General features: G+C 37.0%; 1 protein-coding gene across 1 annotated transcript in view; it reads left to right on the forward strand.

Annotated features, from left to right (window-relative positions):
- BPNT2 (3'(2'), 5'-bisphosphate nucleotidase 2) overlaps nt 1-16,328 on the forward strand; it is a 37,584-nt gene extending 21,256 nt beyond the window's left edge. The window contains exons 4-5 of the mRNA XM_014857791.3: nt 8,555-8,716; nt 10,344-16,328. Coding sequence (XP_014713277.2) covers nt 8,555-8,716; nt 10,344-10,615 — 434 coding nt within the window. The 3' untranslated portion in view covers nt 10,616-16,328. The remainder of the gene's footprint in view (nt 1-8,554; nt 8,717-10,343) is intronic.
- Nucleotides 16,329-24,497: the final 8,169 nt, after the last annotated feature.

Genomic DNA, 24,497 nt, shown 5'->3' on the forward strand with positions numbered 1-24,497 from the left:
TGCAGTGGGTTGAATAATGTCATCCTCAAATTCACATCCACCCCTCAATTAGTTTCCTAGTTCTGCCATAAAAAACCCCACAAACCATGTGTCTTTAAACAACAGGTACGTAGTCTTTCACAGTTTTGGAAGCCAGAAGTCCAAAATCAGGGAGTTGGCAGTGCCATGCTCTCTCTGAAACCTGTAGGGGAGAATCCTTCCGTGTTTTTCTCTTAGCTTCTGGTAGTTTGCCAGCAATCCATGGTGTTCCTTGGCTTGTAAACACATCACTCCAATCTCTGCCTCCATCATCTCATGGCATTCTCCTTATGTCGCTGTCACTGTATCTCTTCTCTTTTTATAAAGACACCAGTCATATTGGATTAAGAGTCCACTCTACTCCAGCATGACCTCATCTTAACTAATTACATCTGCAATGACCCTATTTCCAAATAAGGTCACATTCTGAGGTACTGGGGGTTAGGACTTCAACATATCTTTTGAGGGAACACAATTCAACCATAACAACCTGGAACTTTAGAATGTGACCTTATTTGAAAATAAGGTCTTTGCAGATGTAATTAAGGGAAGTATCAAGATGAGATCATCCTGGAGTAGGGTGGGCCTTTAAACCAATGAGAGTCTCCTTAGAAGAAACAGTATATACAGACAGCAAGAGGATAAGACAATGTGAAGGTGGAGGCAGAGGTTGGAGTGTTGCAATATAAGCCAGAGAATATCAAAGATTGCCAGCAGCCACCAGAGGCTAGGAGAGAGACATGGAACGGATTCTCCTTAGAGCTTCCAGAAGGCACAAATCTTGCCAATATCTTGATTTTGGACCTTTGGCTTCCAGGCTATGAGAAAAGAAATTTCTCATGCCACAAATAGAAGGACCCTCAACTAAAATATGCAACTATATACTGGGGGGATTTGGGGAGAAAAAAGCAAAAAAAAAAAGAAAAATTTCTCTTACTGTAAGCCTCTGAGTTTGTGGTAATTTGTTACGGCAGCCCTGGGAAACTGATGCACCTGGCATCCATACAGTTCTATCATTTACTCCAGCCTTCTCCATTGTGTCTCAGTGGTGTGGCTGACAGTGCATTATAGGGCTCTCTGTCAAGTGGAGAGAAATAGACACACGGTTTATGTTTGATTACTCTAAATTCATTTGCTTTGAGAATAACCTTGTATCCCAAATTCTAGCTGCTCTGAGTTAGGCTAAACATGTATTTGAGAGTTGGTTCTACATTTCAAAATCAAATCTGCTTTGTATTGTCTGGGCTTTAATCTCATTTTCATAATTCAGATAGTTTTTAAAGTTGACAATTTGATGAGCTACAAAAGGTTTATGCCATTACTGTGATAATGTGCCTTAATATTAGTTATATAATTGCCTTATGGTTTATGGATTGCTTTCACATATTTAGTTCTTACTGAATTAGTTAGGATACAGGTTAGGCTGCTGTAATATGCACCAAAATACAGGAGGTTGAACAAAAGAGTTTATTTTTCTCTCTTCTGTAGCAGCCTATATGTAAGCAGGCCAGGGTTGCCATGGCAGCTCCCTGGTACCTGGCACAGAGGCCATTCCCTCTGCTACTTTGCTATGCTAAAGTTTGTTACCCTCCTCTGTGTGAGTGATGATGGCTCACTGGTTCATCCACATTCTACCAGTGGAGAGGGTAAAAAGGGAGACATGGAAGATGTTTCCCACTAAAGGTTTGACCCGTAAGTCGCACGCATCACTTCAGCTCACATCCATTGATCAAAACATAGCTAGAACTCAGCCACATGGGAGGCTAAGAAATGTAGTCTTTATTTTCAGTGGCCATCCAAGCTAAAATTCAGGAATTCTGTCACTCAGGGAAAATAGGGAAAGTGGATATTGGAGTATAATCTAGCAGTACTGCTACACTTAGTATAGCTTGTGAGGGAGGGACAAAATTACCATTAATACTCCCTCTTACAGGTGAGAAAGTGAGACTCAGAAATTTGATTCATTCCTCAAGGTCATCCAGCTAAATTAGAGACGGAATCAACCCCAGGAATTTTATGCAAATCAGTTTATCACACCACTTTCATAATAATATATAATGTTTACTTTAGTCTTATCTCATTTGAACCTTTTGATAGATAACTCTGTGTGACAAGGAAAAATGTTGTTACTATCTTTTTGTAGATGAGGAAAGGGGCTTAGCAGCTCTTATAAAAACATACAGTTCACAATGTTACTGCAAGAGCTAATCATTCCTTGCTAGTATCTTGCATTTGTTTAGTGTTTTCATAGTTTCTGAAGTGTATTGACATAAATTCACTCAGCCTCCAAATAACTCTGGAAAGAATATAAAGCAGGAGTTAAAATGACTTTTTTTAATAAAAAAGAGAAAACGGATATATAAAAGTACAGGGCTTAAGTCTTTGAGGCCCCCCCCTTATTCTTTTGGCAATGTCCCTTATTGCCTCTTCCATATCAGTTAGGATTGCATTTAGCTGTATATAAAGTAAAACTGATTACAGTGGTTAAACAAGTAGGGGCTTTATTTTTCTCACCTAATAGGACAGCCAAAAAGTAGGGGTGGTTCAGTCATTTTATGATACTGTTATGGACCTGACTCCTCTCTTTGCTTTTTGTCATAGAAGGTGACTTTTTGTTTGCCTCCTTACAAAATTGGGTGCTTCAAGTTAGCCATGGCTCTGTTCTAGGCAGGAAGAAAGGGGAAAGAAGAAGGACAAGAGATCTATCCCGGATATTCTTTGTATCAAGAAAGAATGACTAGAAGCCCTCTGCTTCATCTCATTGGCCAGATGTTACATGGCACCCTTAGCTGCCAACAGAGCCTGCAACTCTGAAGAGAATTGGAACCATAATAAAGGAAATCCAGAAGAAATTGATACCAGATAGGCAAATAGATTCACATTCTTTGGGCCCTAATTTCCATGTCTGTTCATTTTAGAGGGGGACAGTAGGGATAATAAAATGCCCGTTTTCTAAATTCTTTATTCCACAAGAATATGTATTTCTCCCTCATGAGCTTACCTCCCTGAAAATAAAAAAGCCAAAAGTCTCTAATTTAGGAGCAAGTTATGTTCCACAAATGTCTTTTTAAGTTAGTAATAAAATACCCTGTTCTTATGTGATGCAGCTGACGTGACTGCCCAGATTGTTAGAATACAAGGTGCTTGCTAGTCAGCAAACATTCCAACAGAGTCAATGAGTCCTTAATTAGGCATGGTTTGACCTTCCATTCCTGGGTCAATGGTTTGTTTGCCTTGTGTCCTCTTTTTAGATTGTTATTTTCAGACCCAGACCGTATATTGCTGTTGAAGAGTGCCAACTGTCAAGTTTGTATGTTTACCAGAATTTAGCTATACTTGACTGTCATGGGAGCTAGATATTGTTGTTGGCAGCAGTTAGAGCAAAGCTGCTCAAAATTCTTATCAGACTTAGAATTAATTCACTGAGTTTGAAATTCTAAGAAGCAAGAGATACTTGAATAGTATTTTAAGGAAGTAACGTATAAATGTATGAGGAAGTGTAGTGTATCCACTCAGTGGAAATTTGGAGCTATTAGAAATGTTATAATGTTTGAAGTCTGTGTAGCAAAGTACCAACCACTTTTTATTTCCTGCTGGACTATTTTTGGCATATCTTGCAGACAGGATAAAAACATTCTGTTAACTGCTGTTTTCCCTTATCTCTGTTACCTCCTCCTCCTCATCAATCATTTACATTTATTTAAGCACCTACTGTATTTTTTTAAGGTGCTTGAAATAATTTTGTCCATATAAGTGTCTTGCTGAATGTATTGAGTTTATGTAACATAAAATATTCTATAAAAAATATTAACTTAGTTGTTATCTAAAATTATTCTTGTACTATCTACTGAGATATGCTGTCTTTATTGTCTTATGCAATACTGACCTCTAGAGATAGAGCATTGTAAATTCACTTCTTAGTAAAACCATGGTTTTTGATCATTTCTAAAAAGAATTTGGAGGATTACTTGTGATTTTTCCTTTTTCTCATTACTTTTTTTTACTTATATTATGAATAATTTGAAACAAACATAAAATTATAATGAATATCTATATATTCCTTCATCTAGATTTAACAGTTAACATTTTTATATATTTGCTTCTTTTTTTGCTTATTTACTTTAAAGAAAATTTCGAAGATCATTACATTTTACCCCTATATATTTCAGTATGCATCTCTAAAAAGGACATATTTCTACACAAGAACGGTACTATTAATATAATAATAAAATTAACAATTATTCCCTAATTGATCCATTGTGAATGTAAGTATGTTTCCCCCAGTTGTTCCTAAAGTGGATTTTACAACTAGTTACTTCAAACCAAGATCCAGTCAAGTGGCAAGCATTTCTTTTGGTTGTTGGGTCGCTATGTTAAATTCTCTTAATCTAAAATAATCTCCAGGCTCCTTTTTCCCCATGACATTGACCAGGTCAGTTGTGATAGAATGTCCTGCCTTTTGGATTCTTCTAATATTGCCTCGGGTATTGTTTGATTTGTGTATTTTTACATCTTCTTTTTCTTATAAAGGGTGAATTAGATGTGAAGCCTTGATTGGATTAAGTTAAGCATTTTTGTCAAGAGTACATTGTAGACCTTCTTAATGTACTTGTTACTGCATCATATTACGTGACTTATAGTATCTCATCTCACTATTAATGGTGCTTAAGATGGTTAAGGTGGTCATGACCAGATCTCTGTTACAAAAATTATTTTGATTCTCTTGTTACCAGCAGGTAATCTGGAGAGATATTGTGACACCATTTGAGATTGAGATTCTGTTAAATCTTTTACTTAATAGTTTTAAGATCTATTAAACATGTAAAATGGGATTTTCTAATTCTCTTGTTTTTTTCTATGTATGTTAGTTGGAATTCTGTAGAGAAGTTTCTTCATCAACTGGAGTTAGTTATTTATCCTGAGATGTAGTTCCTACTAGAAAGACAGGAAAATGTTTAGCTCTTCCTTTACCAATTTTCAAGTAAGGCATTAGAGTAAAAACTACCTCCTGTGCGAGTAGCTGTTATTTTTTGGGGGGGGGGGGGGTTGGATAATATTCACCTTTGAATATCCTTATGATCTCATAGATTTTTACATATTCAATGTGATTCAAACTGCAGTTATTATTTTTTAAGTTAAATTTGTTCCTTTTCTTGCTCACTTTTACTAACACCTTTAGTAAGATTCTGTAGATATCATTATATGGTCCTTTTCTTTAAGTATCATCTGTTGGTTCTCTCCTGTGAGTAACAATTAAATTAGCTTATTTTAGCCTCCTTCTTGACCACTGCCCCATTTTAGTGAATCAGGTCTTTTGGATGTTTATCTTTCTACTCTACTGTTCAGCTCTTCAGATTTAAGTGGAATCCTTTGTCATCAATCAACTATGAGATAACATTTATTTACCTTTATTCTTCCACCTTTATTCCTATTTTTGATTTCCTCTTAAATCCACAGTTAAATTTATTCAGTGCTAACCACTGGTGCTTTTGCTGAGATTTCCTCGATCATCCCTTGGTTGGATAAAACTTATCCCCTAATAGATTACTTCAGAAGAGCTTGCTCGTGGATGTGATATTACCTGAGTTCTTACATGTTAAAAGCGTTTTCTATAACCTTGATTCTTGAAAGACCTTGGCTAGTTATAAGATCTTTGGTTCACATTATATTCATTTCCTAGGGCTGCTATGACAAATTACCACAACCTCGGTGGCTTAAACAGCAGAAACTTGTTTTCTGGTAGTTCTAAAGGCCGAAAGTCTGATATCAACATGTCAGCAGTGTTGTGCTCCCTTTGGAGGCTCATTGGAACAATCCTTCCTTGCCTCTTCCAGCTTCTGGTGGCTCCAGGCATTCCTTGCTGTTCTTTGGTTTGTAGACACATCACTGCAATCCATGCCTCTGTCTTCACTCACTTTGTCTGTGTGTTTCTGTGTCTCCTTATAGGGACACCAGTCATTGAATTTAGGGTACAGTCTAATCCAGAATGACCTCAGCTTTAATTACGGCTGCAAAGACCCTATTTCCAAATGGGGTCACATTCTGAAGATTCTGGGTAGACATGAATTTCAGTAAGGGACCATTCAACCCACTATACACCTTTTTTCTTGGTTAACTGGTAAAAACCGTTTAACTGCTGTGATACCTGTGTAGGCACACATTGAATCTTGTTGGCAATAATAATAAGGCTGATAACCTGATTTTCTTTCCTTTGTAAGTGGTTTGGTCTTTTTGCTTGGAGTGCCAAAGAACTTTAAAGTCTAATAGTAGAACTATATCTCAGATTCAGAGTTGGCATTCTGGGCAGATGTCTACATAATATGTCATAGTATATCTCTCAGTGTGGACATTTAGGTCCTCTTTTATTTCAGGGACATTTTCTTGAGTCATAATTTTAAAGATTAGTTGTATTTCATTATTTTGCTTTTCTTTTTCAGAGACTCCTAATATATGTATGTTGACTTTTCTTTCACTGGCTTCTCTATATACTTTCTCTCTGGTCCTTTATCCGTTTACTTATTTCACTTATTTTCTGCTTTTCTCATTGCTTGCTATACTTTTTGGACATACTTTTGTCCTTTGTATATCATGTGATTTAATGCTAAGTCTTCAGTGATTTTTTCCTTTTTTTTTTCAGTTTCTTTCTTGTGTTATGTGAGTTCCCATTTCATATCTTCCTATTGTTTATCCACCTTTTCTGAGTTCTTGGATTTTTGTATTTCATAGTGTTCTTTTCATTTTTTGTTGCTTATATGTTTTTAATCATTTTGGAATGTTGTGTTGTAGTTTTCGTCTGTAGAAATTTTTTAAGTAGCTTGAAATGTTTTAATCTTCATTCCCTGTGTTTTCTTCATGTTTTTCAATGGACATTGCAGTTTTATATTTCTTGTTCATATTTGGGCCAGCTACTGTAGAATTGGTGCGAGGGTGGTGGCAGAAAAGGACTTTGGATGATTCTCAGTTCAGGTGCTTTCTTTTCTGTTAGCATGAGGAAGACATTATCTTTATTATCAGGCATCTTTTTTTGTTTTCACATTTCTTCTTTCTTGTTTGATCCTGTCTTGTTTCAGTAGCACCCATATCTTCAAACCCCTTCTTTCTCTTTGGTTCTGTTTACTGTCTTCCAAATTGTTTCTCTTTTGGAGAGACGTCCTCAAAGATGTCATACATCGTCCATTGTGTTCTCAAGACTACAGTTTTTATTCCATGTATTTTCCGAGCCTCTTCTCACTGCTCTGTTGCCAAGTTTCAGACCTTCTTTCAGTAGTTCTTGTTTTAGATGGAATCTTTTCCTTCTGGGAAGAAATCCTGCCTGATGTTATCTGGCTTCCCCCACCACTGAGAGTCCTCTGACCTCTTGGTACTTCTGTGAAGCTCCTGCTGCCTTCCTCACGTTGGGGTTGGCTGCGGTACTTATTCTGCTGATCTTCGCTATTGACTCCCTTTCCTTCTCATAAATTTGTGTTTATAGCTAGCCTGTGTATCCTACTTATTCATTAGGTATTGATTAAGGATGTTTGTATTTTCTCTCTTTGTTGCTGTGTGTGGTTTTTAGAAATAAGTCTGAAAAGAGTGCAAGAGACTGCCATCATCCTTGAACTCAGAAACTCAGAGTCTGTTAATGTTTTTGATATTTTTCTGCAGCCAGGACTGAGTGGTAATGCAGCAGCTTTCATTGCTAGCCGTGGTGGACTGTATTTTATCCCATAGTGAGTGACTGCCAGAACAACTCATTGGGATAATTATGAGTAAATTTGTTTTCGTGTATGGTTTAGTTGTGAGTAAAGAAAACTTGCAAACCAAGAAAAACATTTCAGGCCATCTCTGGGGTCTTCTCACCTTCTTAAAAATTTTTGTTCTAATTTGAAATCTAGAGCATTTTATACTCTCTGGTAAGCAGGTATATAAACCTAACTCACTCGCCTCTTTAACTGTTTTATGTTTATAAAACTCCTTAGGAGATTGAGCCAATATGCAAATAATTGAAACCAAGAATATATCAGAAGTAGAGGTAGTATAGGAGAAAAATTGATTTTAAAATTTGAATTATCCAGGGTAATTAGTTGTGTTTATGTCATAGGTTGTTGCAGGTTGGGTTCCCCAGGAATTAGACTTTAAGATGGAGATTAGCATGCAGGATGTTTACTAGGGGGTGCTCTTAGGATCACATTTGTGGAAGGGAGGGAAGGAAGTGAAATTACCGTCAAGGAGAAGTTTACTTGCAGTTGGATCCCAGTGAAGATTTAGCCGCCACCGAACAGGGAACCCTGGAACCTGGGAGAGCTTAAGCCAAGTATTTAATAGTCATTTTCTCTGGCTAGGCAGGATTAAATGGCCTTGCTTTGTCTTAATATGTGCCTATTTTAATGTAAAAAAAATATGAACATATTACTCTTGTACTTAGGAAAGAAAGCTTTCTGTTTTAGAAAAAAACGTACAAATAATTCTATGGAAGAGGACATTTTTTCAGTTACTCTTGATATTTTCAGTTCTACTCTTAAGTATGTTATTAATGGATATTATGTTTACTTTTCAGCATGGGCAATGGTAGATGGTGGGTCAAATGTGAAAGCCCGCACTTCCTACAATGAGAAGACCCCAAGGATCGTTGTGTCTCGCTCCCATTCAGGAATGGTCAAACAGGTTGCTCTTCAGACTTTTGGAAACCAGACTACAATTATCCCAGCTGGTGGTGCTGGTATGTTTCTACTCCCCTGTCATGCCTGTGAAGTGTTCCCAGCATGTCAGGGCTTATCTCAGGAGACAGATTTGGTTGTCCCCATGCCTGGGAAGAAAGTGAGAATGGACAGTGTGCTTTTGAGACAGGCATGTCTTCTGCATGCTTATCTCTAGGGTGGGATTTCAGTTGTACATGCCTTGTTAGAAACAATCTCACATAGAAGCAGACGATCTCACAACAGTGATTTCTCTTCCTTAAATACTACCAAGGCATCTGCCTGTCAGGGATGTTATCAATGGTTGTTTTGTCTGTGATCTGATTTTAAAATAATTATCCTATTAGTTTAACTGTGGAACTATCAGAGAGAGAAGAAAAGATCAAGCACATTACAATGCCTTGTATGGTAGAAGGATGCTGGGAGTCACCATAGGTTTTGTTAGAACAGCTCATTGCTGAGCCACTTTTTTTTTTAAGATTTTATTTTTCCTTTTTCTCTCCAAGGCCCCCTGGTACATAGTTGTGTATTTTTAGTTGTGGGTCCTTCTAGTTGTGGCATGTGGGATGCCGCCTCAGCATGGCTTGACGAGCGGTGTCATGTCCATACCCAGGATCCGAACCAGCGAAACCCTGGGCCACTGAAGTGGAGTGCATGAACCCAACCACTCCGCCATGGGGCCAGCCCCACTGAGCCACTTTTAACACACCTAGACTCCTCAACTTGCATGTCTGGGATGAGCCAAACAGTCTGTGCCTACCCATCTTAATGTATATTCTGTACTGTGTATGGTGTTACCAGTGTTATAGATCAGAGGTTGCCGACTTTTTCTGAAAGTCCAGATAGTAAATATCTTAGGCTTTGTGAGCCACATAATGGTCTCTGTTAGATACTCTCTGATTTCTTTTTAACCATCTTTTAAAAATATAGAAAACCATTTATAGCTTGAAGACTGTACAAAAAGAGGCTGTGTCCTGGATTTGGCTCGTGGGCTTTGCCCACCTTTGTTTTGAGTGCTATTTAATATTACAAGTGTTTTATTTCAAATACATAGCAAATTATGGTCAGAGATATTTGTGCTTGAAAAACCCTTTCAGCACCCTAATAAAGGGAAAGGTAATGCTTATTAACTTTTAAGCCTGATAGTTTTAATTTGCTGATTACGTATATTTGTCTTCCTTAATGTGGCTTTATCATTTTCTTATAGGCTCTCTATTAAGTTGGTTAGGAAAGTTAGTATACAGAATACCTAGTAGGAAGGGATAAACCAGATTCTAGACCCAGTTTCTTCTGCATTTATTTTATTTTTTAAAATTATGTCTCATTAACAAAGGACTTAAGATAGTAGTGTTATTTTGTGCTCTCATCTTTCAAATCTGGCCTTCCTAGATAGTCAAGTGAAACCTGTGCAAGTTTAGCTTCAGTATAATATTCCATAGGAAATATGTATACAGAAAGTGTCATTCCACAGAAAACAACCAGAAAGTAGATTTAAATTTAAAAAATTATAGACATGTATTTGGTTATACTTGAGAATAGCTTAATAAGTTACTTTGCAGTATATTTTTTGCTCATTTGGGTTTAATGTCTGTGTTGTTGCTGTCTTTAAATCTTTCTAACAGTGACCAAAGTTCTGTGTTTATGTTTTAGGTTATAAAGTTTTAGCGCTCTTGGATGTGCCTGATAAAAGTCAAGAAAAAGCTGATCTATATATCCATGTGACATACATCAAAAAGTGGGATATATGTGCTGGCAATGCCATCTTAAAAGCCCTTGGGGGGCATATGACTACCCTGAGTGGTGAAGAAATCAGTTATACTGGTTCCGACGGCATTGAAGGAGGTCTGCTCGCTAGCATCAGTATGAACCATCAGGCTCTGGTCAGAAAACTCCCAGATCTCGAGAAAACAGGACATAAATAAGCAAGGCTAATTACAAGTCCCAGCTTTTCCAGAGCTGAGCAGTCAGCCTGAAATGTTGGAGGCTTCAAAGGATCGGTGAAGACTATGCATGGTTAAGGCCATCCCAAACTTTTTAAAGTATTTATGAAGCATCAGAGATTTATTTTCCCTGCGATAGGATGTGAGATCAGGGAAAATGGGTTGCTTCGTGTCTCAAGTATTGTCTTTATTTTTGAGACTATTTTCGTACGGTTGTCATGCACAAGGCGCATATATATATATATATATATTTGTGAATTAAAAACCTGTAGCTTAAGTCTACATCGTTGTGAGTCACCATTTTCACATAACATCATGAATCTTCAATATTTGTTAGTACTTTTCATATAGAAGTGGGCTGAAGAGAAAGGATTGATTTTGTGTAGATGTTTATACTATTCCTTTACAGTTATATCTCATTGAAAATAAAGTAATTGGGGGTTTTTACCCCTAATTAAGATGGAAAGCACAAGAAGCCACATACTCATTAATATGCAACAAATGCTTTAGTTGTCTGTTACTGATTATTTCTTCTAGATTAAAATAGAAAAAACTTAAATTTTTTTCCTTTGAAATTTTAATAACAGGTTCACCAGCTAGTAGAGAATATAGACATGATGGTTGCGTTGTAATTGTAATTTCTGTGTGTGTTTTGTTTTTATAAAGAAAAGTGTTTGTACCCGTGGGTTCAACATTTCTGCCATCTTGTTGATTTTTGTTTGCCCTGTAGACAGTGCATGGTTCCATCCTTTCCCTCTTGACCAACATTTAGTCTTTAAATTGTAAGGTTTGGACTAAGGTTTCAGGGTTAGCACTAGGATTTTGGTGCATTTTCTCATTAGGGACAAAATGTACTGTAAAGCACTGTAAGAATATAATTGATTCTATTATTAATTGAAAGTTATTTGACATTACATGAATTGAACTAGCTTTCGTTATTTTCAAAAGCCTTGTTTTAGTAGTTTTTAAAAAATTTGCCAGGTTTATATGTAGAGATTCTCAGTATCAAGAGTGAGTTATGGCTGCTTTTGCCATGGTTGCTTTTACCATTAATAAAGGGATCTAACCTAACCAAACTCAAGCTAATAACTCTTGAGATACCTTATAGTTGCCCATCAGATTAAAATAATGAAGGTTAAAGTTACTTTCTGATGAGTTTTTTTCTATTCAGAATGCAGAATCTGGTTGGAAGAAAGGTCGTGGCATGTGTCATTGTAAGTAGAACCTTTCTTGATGAACTATCTTTCATTGGGATATCTGATTTCTCTCACTGTGGTATCTGGAAACTTCACGTAAACAATACCATTATTTCATGTGACTTTGATGTCCTTGTATTCCATAATACACTGATAAGGAGAGAGATTTCTCATAATTTCTTTCTTTTAAATTTTTAACCCTAAAATAACTTTCCGTTTATTTTCCTGTCTTGGAGGTAAAATTGACCAAAGAGTGGACATCCTCACCTGGTGGAATGTGCATACAACTTTAGGTTTGCATATTACACTGCACAAAACCCTTTAATTCCTCATGAGGGAATTGAATCTAGTGTGATCCACATAGCCACCTAATCTCTAGCAACCGCTCACAAATCTCATAGGGTAGTGGACCTCAGTAGGTAGGCTTCTGTTCAGTGAAAATTCATTCAAAGTTTTGGTAGTTGGAACACTTGATATTTAAACAGGACTTAGGAATTCTGAACAGCGTATTGGAAACTTCATCTTTTTACTTTGCAATGAGATGAGGAAATGTTTTTTCTCAGGAGAGATGGCAAAGGCATATGCTGTTTCCAGAGTCCTGTGGTATAAGCATTGGTTTTAGTCTCAATGTGTCAAACATAGGGAAATAGGACTGGCATATTAGGAAATAGAATTTAATTGGAGGGTTTTTCCTCAATATGACATGGAAACTTTCTGATTTAATGGAAATGGAACTAGTTCATATTAGCAAGCATGATTGGTTTTATTTTTAATTTCATTAATCTGCATGTAGATAATGACTTGTGAAAGGCTTGTGTTTTATGCAAAAATTAAGACCTTGGCTGACAGTTAAATGCATTATTTTTATAATTTGTTGGGTATACTCTAGTTACTAATGATTTTTAAGTGCTTTTATAGGAAGTTCATTTAAAAAATTGTTTTTGTTTCTAAAAGTCAATATACATTACAGAACTAATATAAGTACAAAGAACAGTATTTATATTTATTTATGTAAGACATTATTGTGTCAGAACATACCAGTAAAACACCTTCATGAGTAAGTGAGGCATGTAATATCTCCCAGAATTACAATGAATAAAATTATTTCTAAAATGTAGCAAAACAGCTAGAGTTTACTTTTAGTGACCCTCACTTCCCCAACTCCTGGTCTTTCGTTTCCCTTTCCTTTGCCCTTATTTACAGCATAATTTGCCCATAAAATTACGTTTTACATGTCACATTTAGTAAAAGCAGTGACATCAGTAACTTCAATATCCATCAACTGTCCCGTCCCTCTGCCCTACTTCCTCTCTACCTTGTTCCCTATCTCCTTAGCCTGTTCATGGGCTCCTTTTATTTCTGCTTCTCTTTCTTAACCAATCTACTCTTCCCCAGCACTTACGCTGATTCTCTCGTAGACCTCTTTCTTTCAGGATTGGTAGAACTGAGACTCTAGGAAAGTTCCCAGTGGGAGAGAGCAATCCTGGCAGAGTCCTCGTTGGCTATTACTTTTTACAGACTCTCCTGAAAAAGTAGAGGAAAGTCACCTTCAAAACCACAAAGCTTTACACTGTCAAGTCTAAGCCAATGCCTCTGTCTTTACATAGCATTTCTTCTGACCCGTCCTTCAAAGAGTGAAAACGCAGAAAATACAAGAGAGTTGGGTATATAAGCCTGCTTGAGAAAACTTGCTTTTTTCTATTAGTTTTCATGCTTGCAACCCTATTTCAGTTGAGGTTATAAGGGCCTATAAGATGGGACATATTTGTCTTTTGTGTTCAATTGTTTCCCCCAATTTTAGTGTTTTTTCCTTGATTTTAACAATATTTAAATGAATTATTTATGGCTGTGTAATGAAGAGTTTTGGTTTATGTGTTTTAAGTAACAATTGTGCAGATTCTTCCTGTTTCCTTTGAACCTTGTGCAAATTGGATCAGATGAAGTAGGGGAAGAGCAGAGGCCAAGAAGAGGGTGGAAAAGAAGAAAGACAGCCCCAGGAAGGATAGCAGAGGGAGAGTACAAAGCCGCATCTGCCGTCACCCCCATAATCAGGAACTCCACCCTTGTCTCAGATGCTTAAGTCAAAAATTGGATTTCCCCTCTGGCTTTGAGGGTGACGACTCTCTAATAGGGCAAGCCTAAGTAGAGAAAGCTGGGGCGCTCCCCCCAGTTCCTGAGAGAAATAGCCAGCTTGCCTCTGCTTGGTAAAACCTGGAAAATGGCCTCATGGAGACAATCTTTTGCAGGTTAAAAACAAATTGTTTGGCTTATCTAGCTGCAACTACTTATCTTGGCTATGTGTTGATTGGTCCTAGATAGAAACAAATGATTTTTCATTTTAGATCTTGGTTGAATTTAAGATGTGTTTAATTATTTTCAGTATATACCTACAAAGAGTCTGTCTTGTAACTGTTGTGTAAAATAGACCTAATCTGTCATTTCATTTTTGTCCTAAAGTTGTGCCTTAACAATAGGGCATTGTATGTTAATAAGGGAAAACAAAATCTTTTTTTAATAGATGGGGAAAATAGGAACTTTTTGCCATTTTAAGATTTAAGTTCTTGTGATGTTTTTAATATTAGAGTTGGGGAAAATTCATTAAAGTTAAATAAAATTGATATAAAATTATTTTTGCATAATCTAGCATTTACAACTAAAATACATTTTTATAAGAACTGGCATCTTGATGTATATAGGTCTGAAGTGATACTTCATCCTTTGGTTTTTAATTTGAATTAATAATATAAGACCAGGATAGATTACATTTTTTAAAAAAGTTTCTTTTTAAATCATTTCAGTGTGCTCTTATATGTTCTCCTAGTCCTCTGAGTCACTTGGGTTTTAGAATCGCTGTTTATTCATGGTACCATATCAACAATTTATTACTGTTAAAAAATACTGTATGTTGTATGACGTAACAAACCAGAGCAGTTCCTAGATGGGGGAGCTTTCTGATTAGCAGTTAATAAGAGGGCAAGAAGCATTGGACTTCGTACTTGAGAAGGAGGTTTCGGTTTATGAGGTGCTGGTTATGTAAGCGGTTTATTTGTATTTCCTCAAAGCCTGGCAGGTGCTTGCTTGCATTCCAGTTCACCATTGGTAAAGGCTCACAGGAAAGCTTTTCCTTTGTTTGAATTATTTTTAAAGTTGGGCAGTGTATTAATTTTGTGGGAAATGAAATTTATAAGTAGTTTTCCTCTGAGATAAAATAACTCAAACTTTAAGAAGCCAAGGATGATGAAAAACATTAAAAATACTTGTTATATATTGTGTTTGTCTGGGGTCCCTAAAGTATTATGATTAAGGTAATTTGTGGAAATTGCAAAAGCAGAAACTGTGATGTTTGATTGGTAGTATGTCCCTTTAAGATTCTTTTTGAGGTGTATGTTATACACAGTAAATTATTCAGGAAAGACTTGCTCATCCTGTATTTTTTTAAACAGGAAATACAGCATGCCAAGCCATCATTAGATCAATTAGCCTGCAAAGACTTCATCTCTCTCCCCAAACTTTCTCTTCTAAGCCATCTTCATCATTTATGTTGAATTAAGGAGGGAACATTTATGGACTTCAGTTTCTGTGTGCCCTTACGTCCACCATTGGCAGTAGCCAAAGCTAGTTTCATAGTCTAACAGGAGAGACCATGTTCTGCCATCAGGAACTGTGATGCTGCCCGTGCGTTTTTTTTCCCCATTTGATGGTGTTACTTAAGCTTCTAAATGTGTATACACTACACAAGGGATTGACTTTACACTAAAACTATGAAATGGTTCCCTGCCTATGTCCCTGCCCGTTGAAACTTTGTTTTTATCATCCTCACTTCCTGTCAATCTCTTTCTTATAATGGGCTAATCATGGAGGGGATTAAAATAAAAATAAATACCTCTGACTATCCCTTCCTCTTTGACACATTTAAAGCTGTAGAGGAGCTAGACCGTTTCCTGTTGCTGAGACACCAGAGTTTTCTTTTCTTGGCGTGCTATACCCTGCCTCACCCACACCACCAAATTTAAGAGTCCCGACTTCTACCCCCTGTGGGAAGTAGTCTCCCCCTGCCATGTCTGTAGAGCAGTTTGTACCCCCCCCCCCCCCATAGCGCTCAGTTTTGTATGTGCTAGTGTAAACTTCTTAGGGACAGGGATCATGTCTTGGTGATTTTTGTGTTTCCACCTCCACCCCAGCAGCTAGCCCAATGTCTTGAACAAATAAGGTGCGTGATGTCTCTTGAACTAAATTGAGTAAAAGGTTACTACTAGCATTAGGATTTCTCATGCCTCAGTTGTGTCAGCTGGTTGTTTGTTTTGTTTCCTCTGCAAATATTTATGATTATCACCTCAAAAACACTAAATTACTTTTAAAAGTTTTGCTTTCTTTACTTCGGATGCTACCCCATAGCCGATTAGCTCTAGAAAAGGTCATTGCCTCCAATTAAATGATTATCCCAAACTCTCTGCCAAACTGAAATTTGAATTTTCTGAATAAATTGGTCATGTCTGAAAGAGATGATGTACTGTGTCTGCTTTTTCGTCCCTTTTTTTTAACTATGGTAAAATATACATAACATAAATTTACCATTTTAACCATTTTTAAGTGTACGTTTCAGTGGTATTAAACACATTCACAATGTTGTGCAGCTGTCTGTCACCACTATCCATTTGAGGAAGCTGCTCATCATCCCCAGCAGAAACTGTACCCATTAAACAGTCACTCCACACTCACCCCTCCCCTCAGCCCCTAGTAACTATCCTGCTTTCTGTCTCTGAAGGCATCTTCTTTTGAATTCTTAATTTTATGGGACGCAAAAGTCATCTGTTTGAGGATAGGTGTACATGACAAACTTGGCTATAACAAAAGTAACTTGAATCCTTAGGTAGATTTTTTTAAAGTAATGAAGATGGAAGATAGAAAAGAGCGAAAGAAGAAAAGAGCAAAATTGTAGCTAGGTAGTTAATAGAAAAAGTGTGATGAGAAAAATATCCAAGGCTTTTGTTTTCCTCAAGGCTTGTAGATAATAAAAAGATGTCATCCAGCCCCTTTAAGATGTTTTAGTTTTTAATTTGGTTTCTTCTGAGGATAAATAAGCTTCAGAAGATCAAGACCGTTCATTCTATCACTGGCAGTCTATTTGTCTCTCTCTACTGATTTAAAATATAAATCAAGATTCTTTCAAATGCTTTTTCTGAAAAGCATGATTTTTCTGAAATTTTGCTTGTGAAGTTTCCTGAGGATTTCTTGAGAAAGAATTTGTCGGGCTTCAGATTAGTGTTTTCTACTTGACAACGACTCTGAGTATAAAAATGGCAGGGTTGGGGAGACGTCTGGGTTTGCCCTCAAAGCTGGCGAGCCGTATCCCGGCTGTGGATTTCTAGGTGGTTGCTGTCCTGGGATACTCTACTGCTCCTTCCGCACCCACGTGGTCTCTCTGGGCTACAGCCACACACAGGAGGCAGAAAATACCTGTTTGAAAACTGAAAGAAGCAGATGACTCCTTGACACTTTTTAGAACAGAGATACGTAGTTTTACATTGAGACCTTTGTAGTATTGGGTTCATGTTAGATAGTCCATAAATGTACCTTGATAATTATATTTTTTAAATGCTTGGCTCAGGAAAGGGCAATGAGTGATGGGGTACTTTGTTTAGCTCTCCCTCTTATTTTTTAACCACTTGTGAGATTGAGGAAATTTAAACCCCTGGCGTCTACTTCAAATCCAAGCCATCTAGTGAAAACATCGGGAGTTTCTCTGGTTGCTGATGAGCTTTCTTCATAGTACATTTTAATTTCATGGGAGTTACAGATAACTCTGTGGCCCTCTTGCTATTTCTGTTGCTATGCCTAGCATATATATCCTAACATGAAAAAAAGACTCTGTTCCTTGAACACCAGCATAAGCTAGCAGCGTCCTTTGCTGTAGGCCTCTTCTACCAAACTAGGAAAGACTCCTTAGAGTCAAGCATCTTGCAGATTTTGCCATGGATTATGTAAAAACAAGTGGTATCTGGAAAAGTCAAGATTGAAACCGGCTCAACACAAGGTTGACGTAAGGGAAGCCATATTGTAGAAAAGAGACCGTGTTGTAACTTTGAATGACCTCTGACTAACCCAGCTGGATTTGCACCCTCCAGGAGATCCACCTGTTCTGTAGATTTTATGACCCCTGCTTGTGCACATACCTCCCAGCTGCGATAAGATGGTACTTCTTTCTTTCAAGTTCCTTAGGAATGTGATGACCCCCAAACTGAGAGTCTATGCTGATAGCCATCATCAATGAAAACAAAGGTCTGGTGTGGCAACTCCCAGTCTGTAACACCAGAGGGTCAACATTCCTAAGCCCTCCCCTTTAACCCACTGGCCTATATAACTGCTTCAAGATTCTGTGGCCCCTTGAGATGGTTCTTTTGGACGTTAGTTGACCATCTTCCCTCTTGCTAGAAAGCTGTAATAAAATGCCCATTCTCTGCCAATATCTTGCCTCTTTTTTTTTTTTAAAGATTTTATTTTTTCCTTTTTTCTCCCCAAAGTCCCCCGGTACATAGTTGCATATTTTTAGTTGTGGCTCCTTCTAGTTGTGGCATGTGGGATGCTGCCTCAGCATGGTTTGATGAGCAGTGCCATGTCCTCGCCCAGGATTCGAACCGACGAAACACTGGGCCACCTGCAGTTGAGTGTGCGAACTTAACCACTCGGCCACGGGGCCAGCCCCCCATCTTGCCTCTTGATGATTGGCTTTTGTCTCATGGTGAGCAGATTGTGCCCTTCGTGTGGTAACAAGATGAAGAAAGGTAAGGTGATAAAAACAGTGGATATTCAGCACTATCTTGGGGAAAGTGTGATGTGTACACTGTAGGGGAAGAAGACATTTCCTCTACCCACTCTGGGTCTTTCTGGCTGGACAACGAATTAAATTCACATGAGACAGAATAACAGGAGAAAATTAAACAAAGTTTTATAACGTGTGCATGGGAGAGGCTCAGGCAAACTGAACAACTCGCCAAAATGGCAGAAGCTCTCACCTTAAATACCACCCTCAGGTAAAGACAAAAGAGGATGTTGGGGTTGGGAGGAGTCAGTTATGGGAGATCACCAAAGAAGCACAATAAACAAGAATAAGATTATTATGCAGATTTAACTCCTTGCCTTCCTCATTGATTGAGTTTCTAGAGATAAGGTCATCCCTCCTTCTTCCTGGTAGAGAGGGAGACACCTTTACAGATGGAGATTTCCTTTACAAATGTAAATGTCTCTTAACAAAGGGTCAGTAAATTCTACTTTTCAGACTTTCTTTCCTGTCTGCAGTTTTTAAAAATAACCAGCCCAAAATAATCCTCATGCCAAAGAGACATATCTTTGGGTGGCCAATTCGAGTCCCCCACAACACATACAAGGATGGAAAATCTGATCATATACATCTGAGGATGGCTAGATAACTTGGTATGGTATTTTTACATTTCTTATTTCAACTTCACTAAAAGCCCACGAAGGAGAAAGCAAATGTTCCCCTTTTAGAGAGAGTCTTCCATAGGTGGCCAGCAGTGACCTCCAGAACTGCCAAGTGCCAATGCCTATCTGGTTTGAATTTTGCTGTGGTTGATTAGCTCTTCCTGGAAACTGTCTTTCCCCTTTTGATTTCCATGACCTCATTTTCTTCTGGTTTTCCTTCTACCTCTTTGACTACTTTTTAGTTTCTTTTCTTGGTCCTCTGCTACTATCCATTCCTAATTTATCCCTAATTAATTTAGCACTAAATTACTTTAAGAGATTTTAAAATTTATTTTAGGGATGGGGCTAAAAGCAGTTTAAAAAAGTTTTTTTTCTTATTTATAAACATGACACATGCTCAAAAAACATGAGTAAAACACATATAAGTGCAAAGTAAAAAGTTAATACCACTTCTAATTCCACCACTCAAAGGTAACCATGATTCACACTTTTGTGTGTGTGTTTTTTCCCTATTGAAATATAGATTATACATGCATAATTTAACAGAAATATACTTACATTTTTTACTCTGCTTTGTCCATTTACCAATATAGTTTTGACATTTTTTATCTTAGTGCTCTTGTACAGTGTTTTAAAAGTTATAATACTCAACTCTACAGACGTACATGATTTACTTATTGTATCCCCGGTTGTATACATATTTTCCACTTTAGTTATTACAGATAACAGAACAGTGATCACCCATGTGATTACTTCCTTAATCTACTTCTATGTGAAATGATACACCTGTTTAAAGGATATAAGCAATGAATGCATTCTTATGAAATCAGCGCTATGTTTGTTGTAGAAAAGTTATGGTTTAGCCAAAACTGTAGAATCCTACACTTAGACTCAGACATAATTAACCTACTGGTTGCACGTTTGGAGGTCCCTGAGACCACTCTCAGTTTCAATAATTCACTAGAAAGGCTCAGAACTCTGTAAAGCTGTTATACTCGTGATTATTATTTATTACAGCGAAAGAATACAGGTTAAGATCAACGATTAGAAAAGGCACCTAGGGCACAGTTGAGAAGGGTTCCAGCTGCAAGCCTCCAGTCATCCTCTTCCAGTGGAGCTGCATAGACAGTAGTTACTTCTCCCATCAATGCATATGTGGCAACATAAATGGAGTATTGCCAACCAGGGAAGCTCACCCAAGCCTTGGTATCCAGGACTTTTATTAGGGATTGGTGATGTGAGGATGACTAGCTACTTCATGCTTGATCTTAGTCTTCAGCCCCTCCAGAGGTCAAGTTGATACCGTGTGGCAAAAAGATCCCACCATAAATCACTTTGTTAACATAGACTATCCAGTATGGTAAACAAAGAAAATATTGTCAGGCAGAACATTCCAAGTCATGGCAATACTTCACTGCATACTGGTGTATGTTCTAACCTAGATCTCTTTGTGTATACATATGTTCCTGTTATATTTATATCTTATTCTATTACTATTATTAGTATCAATAGTATTAATACTAATGTTAATTAGTACCAATATTAATCTATTAGTATTACTCTATTATTACTTAGCCTTTCCCTGTCTATGAATACTCAACTGAAATATTGTTTATAATTGTTGAATAGTATTCTATCATATAAGTGTAGCATTATGTTATTTCTAATTTTTATTTTTGCTATTATGAATAGCAGTACAATGATTATCCTAGTTAAATCTTCATACACATTCATCATTAGGATTCTTAGAAAAATTTCCTAGAAAAGAAATTATTGGGTCAAAGGCCAACCATATTGTTCAACATTTTTGTGTATATATAACCACAGCGTGAAGACTCTAGAAAAATTCTGTTAATTTATGCTTCCACCAGGAGTGAATGAGTATATTCACTTCTACTTACAAATATTAGATATTTTTTAAAGTCAATTTCATAAGTGAAAATGAGTTCAATTTGCATTTTTGTGACTAAAGAAGTTTTACATTTATTATCTGCTATTCATTTATTTGTATTTCATTTGTAAATTATGTGTGTTCTTTATTCACTGTATTACTGTTACGTATACGTTAATGACAAGCCTTTGCCAACTGTGTCACAATTGTATAAGTCGGTTTGTTTTTGTCTTTTTAAAATTTTGCTTCTTTCCATTGGTTTGTGGCTTGTGTTGTTTCTGATGAGAAGTCAGCAGTAATGCGTAGCCTTAATGCTCTCTGTAACACTGTGTCTTTTTTCTCTGACTGCTCTAAGAAATTCTCTTTATCGTGGAATTTCATCAGTTTAATTGTACTGTGCCTTGGTATGGTCTTTCTGTTTATCTTGTTTGGGATTTATTGACATTCTTGGATAGATGGTAAGACACTTTTGAACAAATATGAAACATTTATGCTCATTATTTCTTCAAATAATATTCTGCCCTCCCTTCTCTTCTCTCCACCTGAAATTGCAGTTACTTTTAAGTTAGACTGCTCAGTATTGCCCCAGAGGCCATTGAGGCCTCTTCTTTTCTCTTTGTCCTTCAGCTTGGACAGTCTTTGTTGTCGTGTTTTCCACTTCCCTTCGGGAACCCTTACACTTGTTATTCTTGCAGTCTCTAGTCTATTGTTAAGTCTACCCAGGGAATTTTTTATTCTGAGTGGCTTTTAGCTCTGAAGTTTCCCATTGGTTATTTTTTGTAGTTTCTGCCTCCTCCTTTTATTTACGTTTACTTTAAATCCTTGGACATATTTATAATATCTGTTTTAAACTCTTGTCTGATAATTCCATCAACTCTGTCATTTCTGGGTCTTTTCTATTGGTTAATTTTTTCTTCTATTTATGAGTATCATTTTCCTGATTCTCTGCATGTCTAGAAGATCTGGATTTCTAGAAATAAGCATCTTGAGCAATGACAGATTTTTTTCAAAGAGTTTTAAATTAATGTAAGAAGGTACACATCCTCTGGAAGACATGATATTTACTTTAACTTATTTTTAATTGTCTTGTTGAATATCAGTATTTTATGATTTGGTTGTTAAGAAACATCAGAAAATTATGAGAAAATGAAACACAGTCTATATGTACAGTCGTCTCCTCACTATTATTTTTCCTTTAAGACCACAAATGAGCAGGAGAGTCATAATAAATCAAATCTGATGATCACCATTTTGGGAATTAATATGTATTTTTGAGATTAAATATATGCAATCTAATCAAAATGTCAGGATTACTGTGATGCATATAATTCAAACTATTTAGTCATTGGAATGTAAGAAATTTTATACTCTAGATTCTTTTTTCCTGAAGATAAGCCTTCTCTGTTTTAAAAATTTGCCTGAATTTGAGTAGCATATTGAATTTAAAAGCTATTTATATGGTAATAAGCAGAGTAACAGTTAAGTTAGTGCTTGAGCTCTATCACTTGTGAAGGCAATAAAAAGTGTTTCCAGCCAGAAAAGAATAAATTTAATTTGCCAAGAAAGAATACCATTTTTCATCTTCAGTTCACTCAGAGACAACGTTTAATGACCCTAGCAGTTTATTAAGTATTGAAGTCTTGAAAAAAAGTCTCTGAGTAAGTCAAGAAGGTCTCAGGTCTATTTCTTGGGGAAAAAATCCCTGGATTAAATAGAGAAAGAGCTTAATAAAGACTGGAATGCACTGAACACAATAAAAGATGTTTAGGGCAGCAACTATTAAAGTGAAAATGGACACGAAGAGTAGCACATGTCAACCACTTGCCAAACCAGCCAACTGTGCTATGGCCTTTCCTTTCTGGGAGGGAACCTGCTTCGTGTCCCTACTCTTCTGAGTGCTGGATCTGTTCCCAAATGTTCACATGAGGTGCAACAATAACTAGAAGTGATTCTGTTTGGGGCTTTATGAAAACAGCGACGTCTTTCCAAGGACTACCTCCCTATCCTATGAAACAAGAATTTTACAAGCTTTAGGTAATGTAGGTAAACCAAGTACAACAACCCTGAACGCTATTTGGTGGGATTCGAATTGTAATTTATTATTCCATCTCTCAAAGAACTATTTAGACAACAACAAACCTTTGTGGCAGGTACATCAGCCCAGAGAAATTTTCTTCTTTGGGGAGACAGTGTGGGATAGCGGTGAAACAGGCCTAGGAATCAGATGGGGTGGATTCACATCTAGCTGAGTGACTTTGGACAGATAACTAATTCTATATGTGCCTCAGGTTTCTTATCTGTAAAATGAAGACAAAGATAATATTTCCCCATAGAACTAATCACGAAAAATAAAGTCCTCCACGAAGGTTAGCTGTTATTAATATTTCATTTTCTTAGCTCTGCAGTCTTCTGTTTCTCTTTGGGAGTTCTCTTTCTGACCCTCCACTCTTTAGGATCCATTTTCAGCATTATAGTGTCACAAAAGGGAAGATTTATTTCCCTAATTTGTGGAGAGCAAAAATCCTTTCCCATTGGATGCAAGCTGGCTGCCCACTCGGAAGAGAGATGGATGCTCTTATGCTTTCTGTAGAACGGGATTGTATGCCCTTTCTGCCTACTACAGCTCAGCTCCAGGTTTGTTATTTAATCATTCCGCACACATCATCATAGAAGCCACACCAGTTTGGAAGAAAAGCATTGAGTGATAAATTATTATACAAAATCATAATCTATATGAATAATTGAGTAAAAAAATTAAAGACTATGACAGGAGTTTGTTTATAGGTATAATTACCTATGTCTCAGTTTGCTCAAAACAATCCTTGTTAATGCCTGTTGTCTGGGCATCTCATTCAGTCAAGTATTTGTCCCAGGATTTTATCTTTTATTTTTTAATGGAACAATGTCATAGTTGCATTAAGATAAGCCAGGATGGCTTTGGTAGGCTTCCACCTTGTCTTTCCAGCTTCTGCTTATCTTTTCTGGTAGCATGTGGGAGGAATGTTCAGTGAATAGTATACTCACTCTAATAAGTGGTTAAATCTGATAAGTGATAACCCATCTGTCTTTTCCAGATTCTTTCCAAGCACAACATAATTAATGTCTTCCTTCCAGAAAAGGGCAGCACATAGAGCACGCAATGATAAAACAAAGTGCTTATAGATGGGAGTGGCTGCAGACAGCTCCCTGTCTGATCTTGAACAGTGCTAGAAGTCCCCAGTGCTAGGCCCCCGTCAACCACTTGCTGTGGCCTCTAATTGTGTCATGGCCCTGGATACAAGCTGTTGCATCACGAAGCTGCCAGGTCAGCAGGAAATGTGAGAAACTATAAGTTTTT

Source organism: Equus asinus, chromosome 12, assembly GCF_041296235.1.
Source record: "Equus asinus isolate D_3611 breed Donkey chromosome 12, EquAss-T2T_v2, whole genome shotgun sequence".
Taxonomy (NCBI): Eukaryota; Metazoa; Chordata; class Mammalia; order Perissodactyla; family Equidae; genus Equus; species Equus asinus.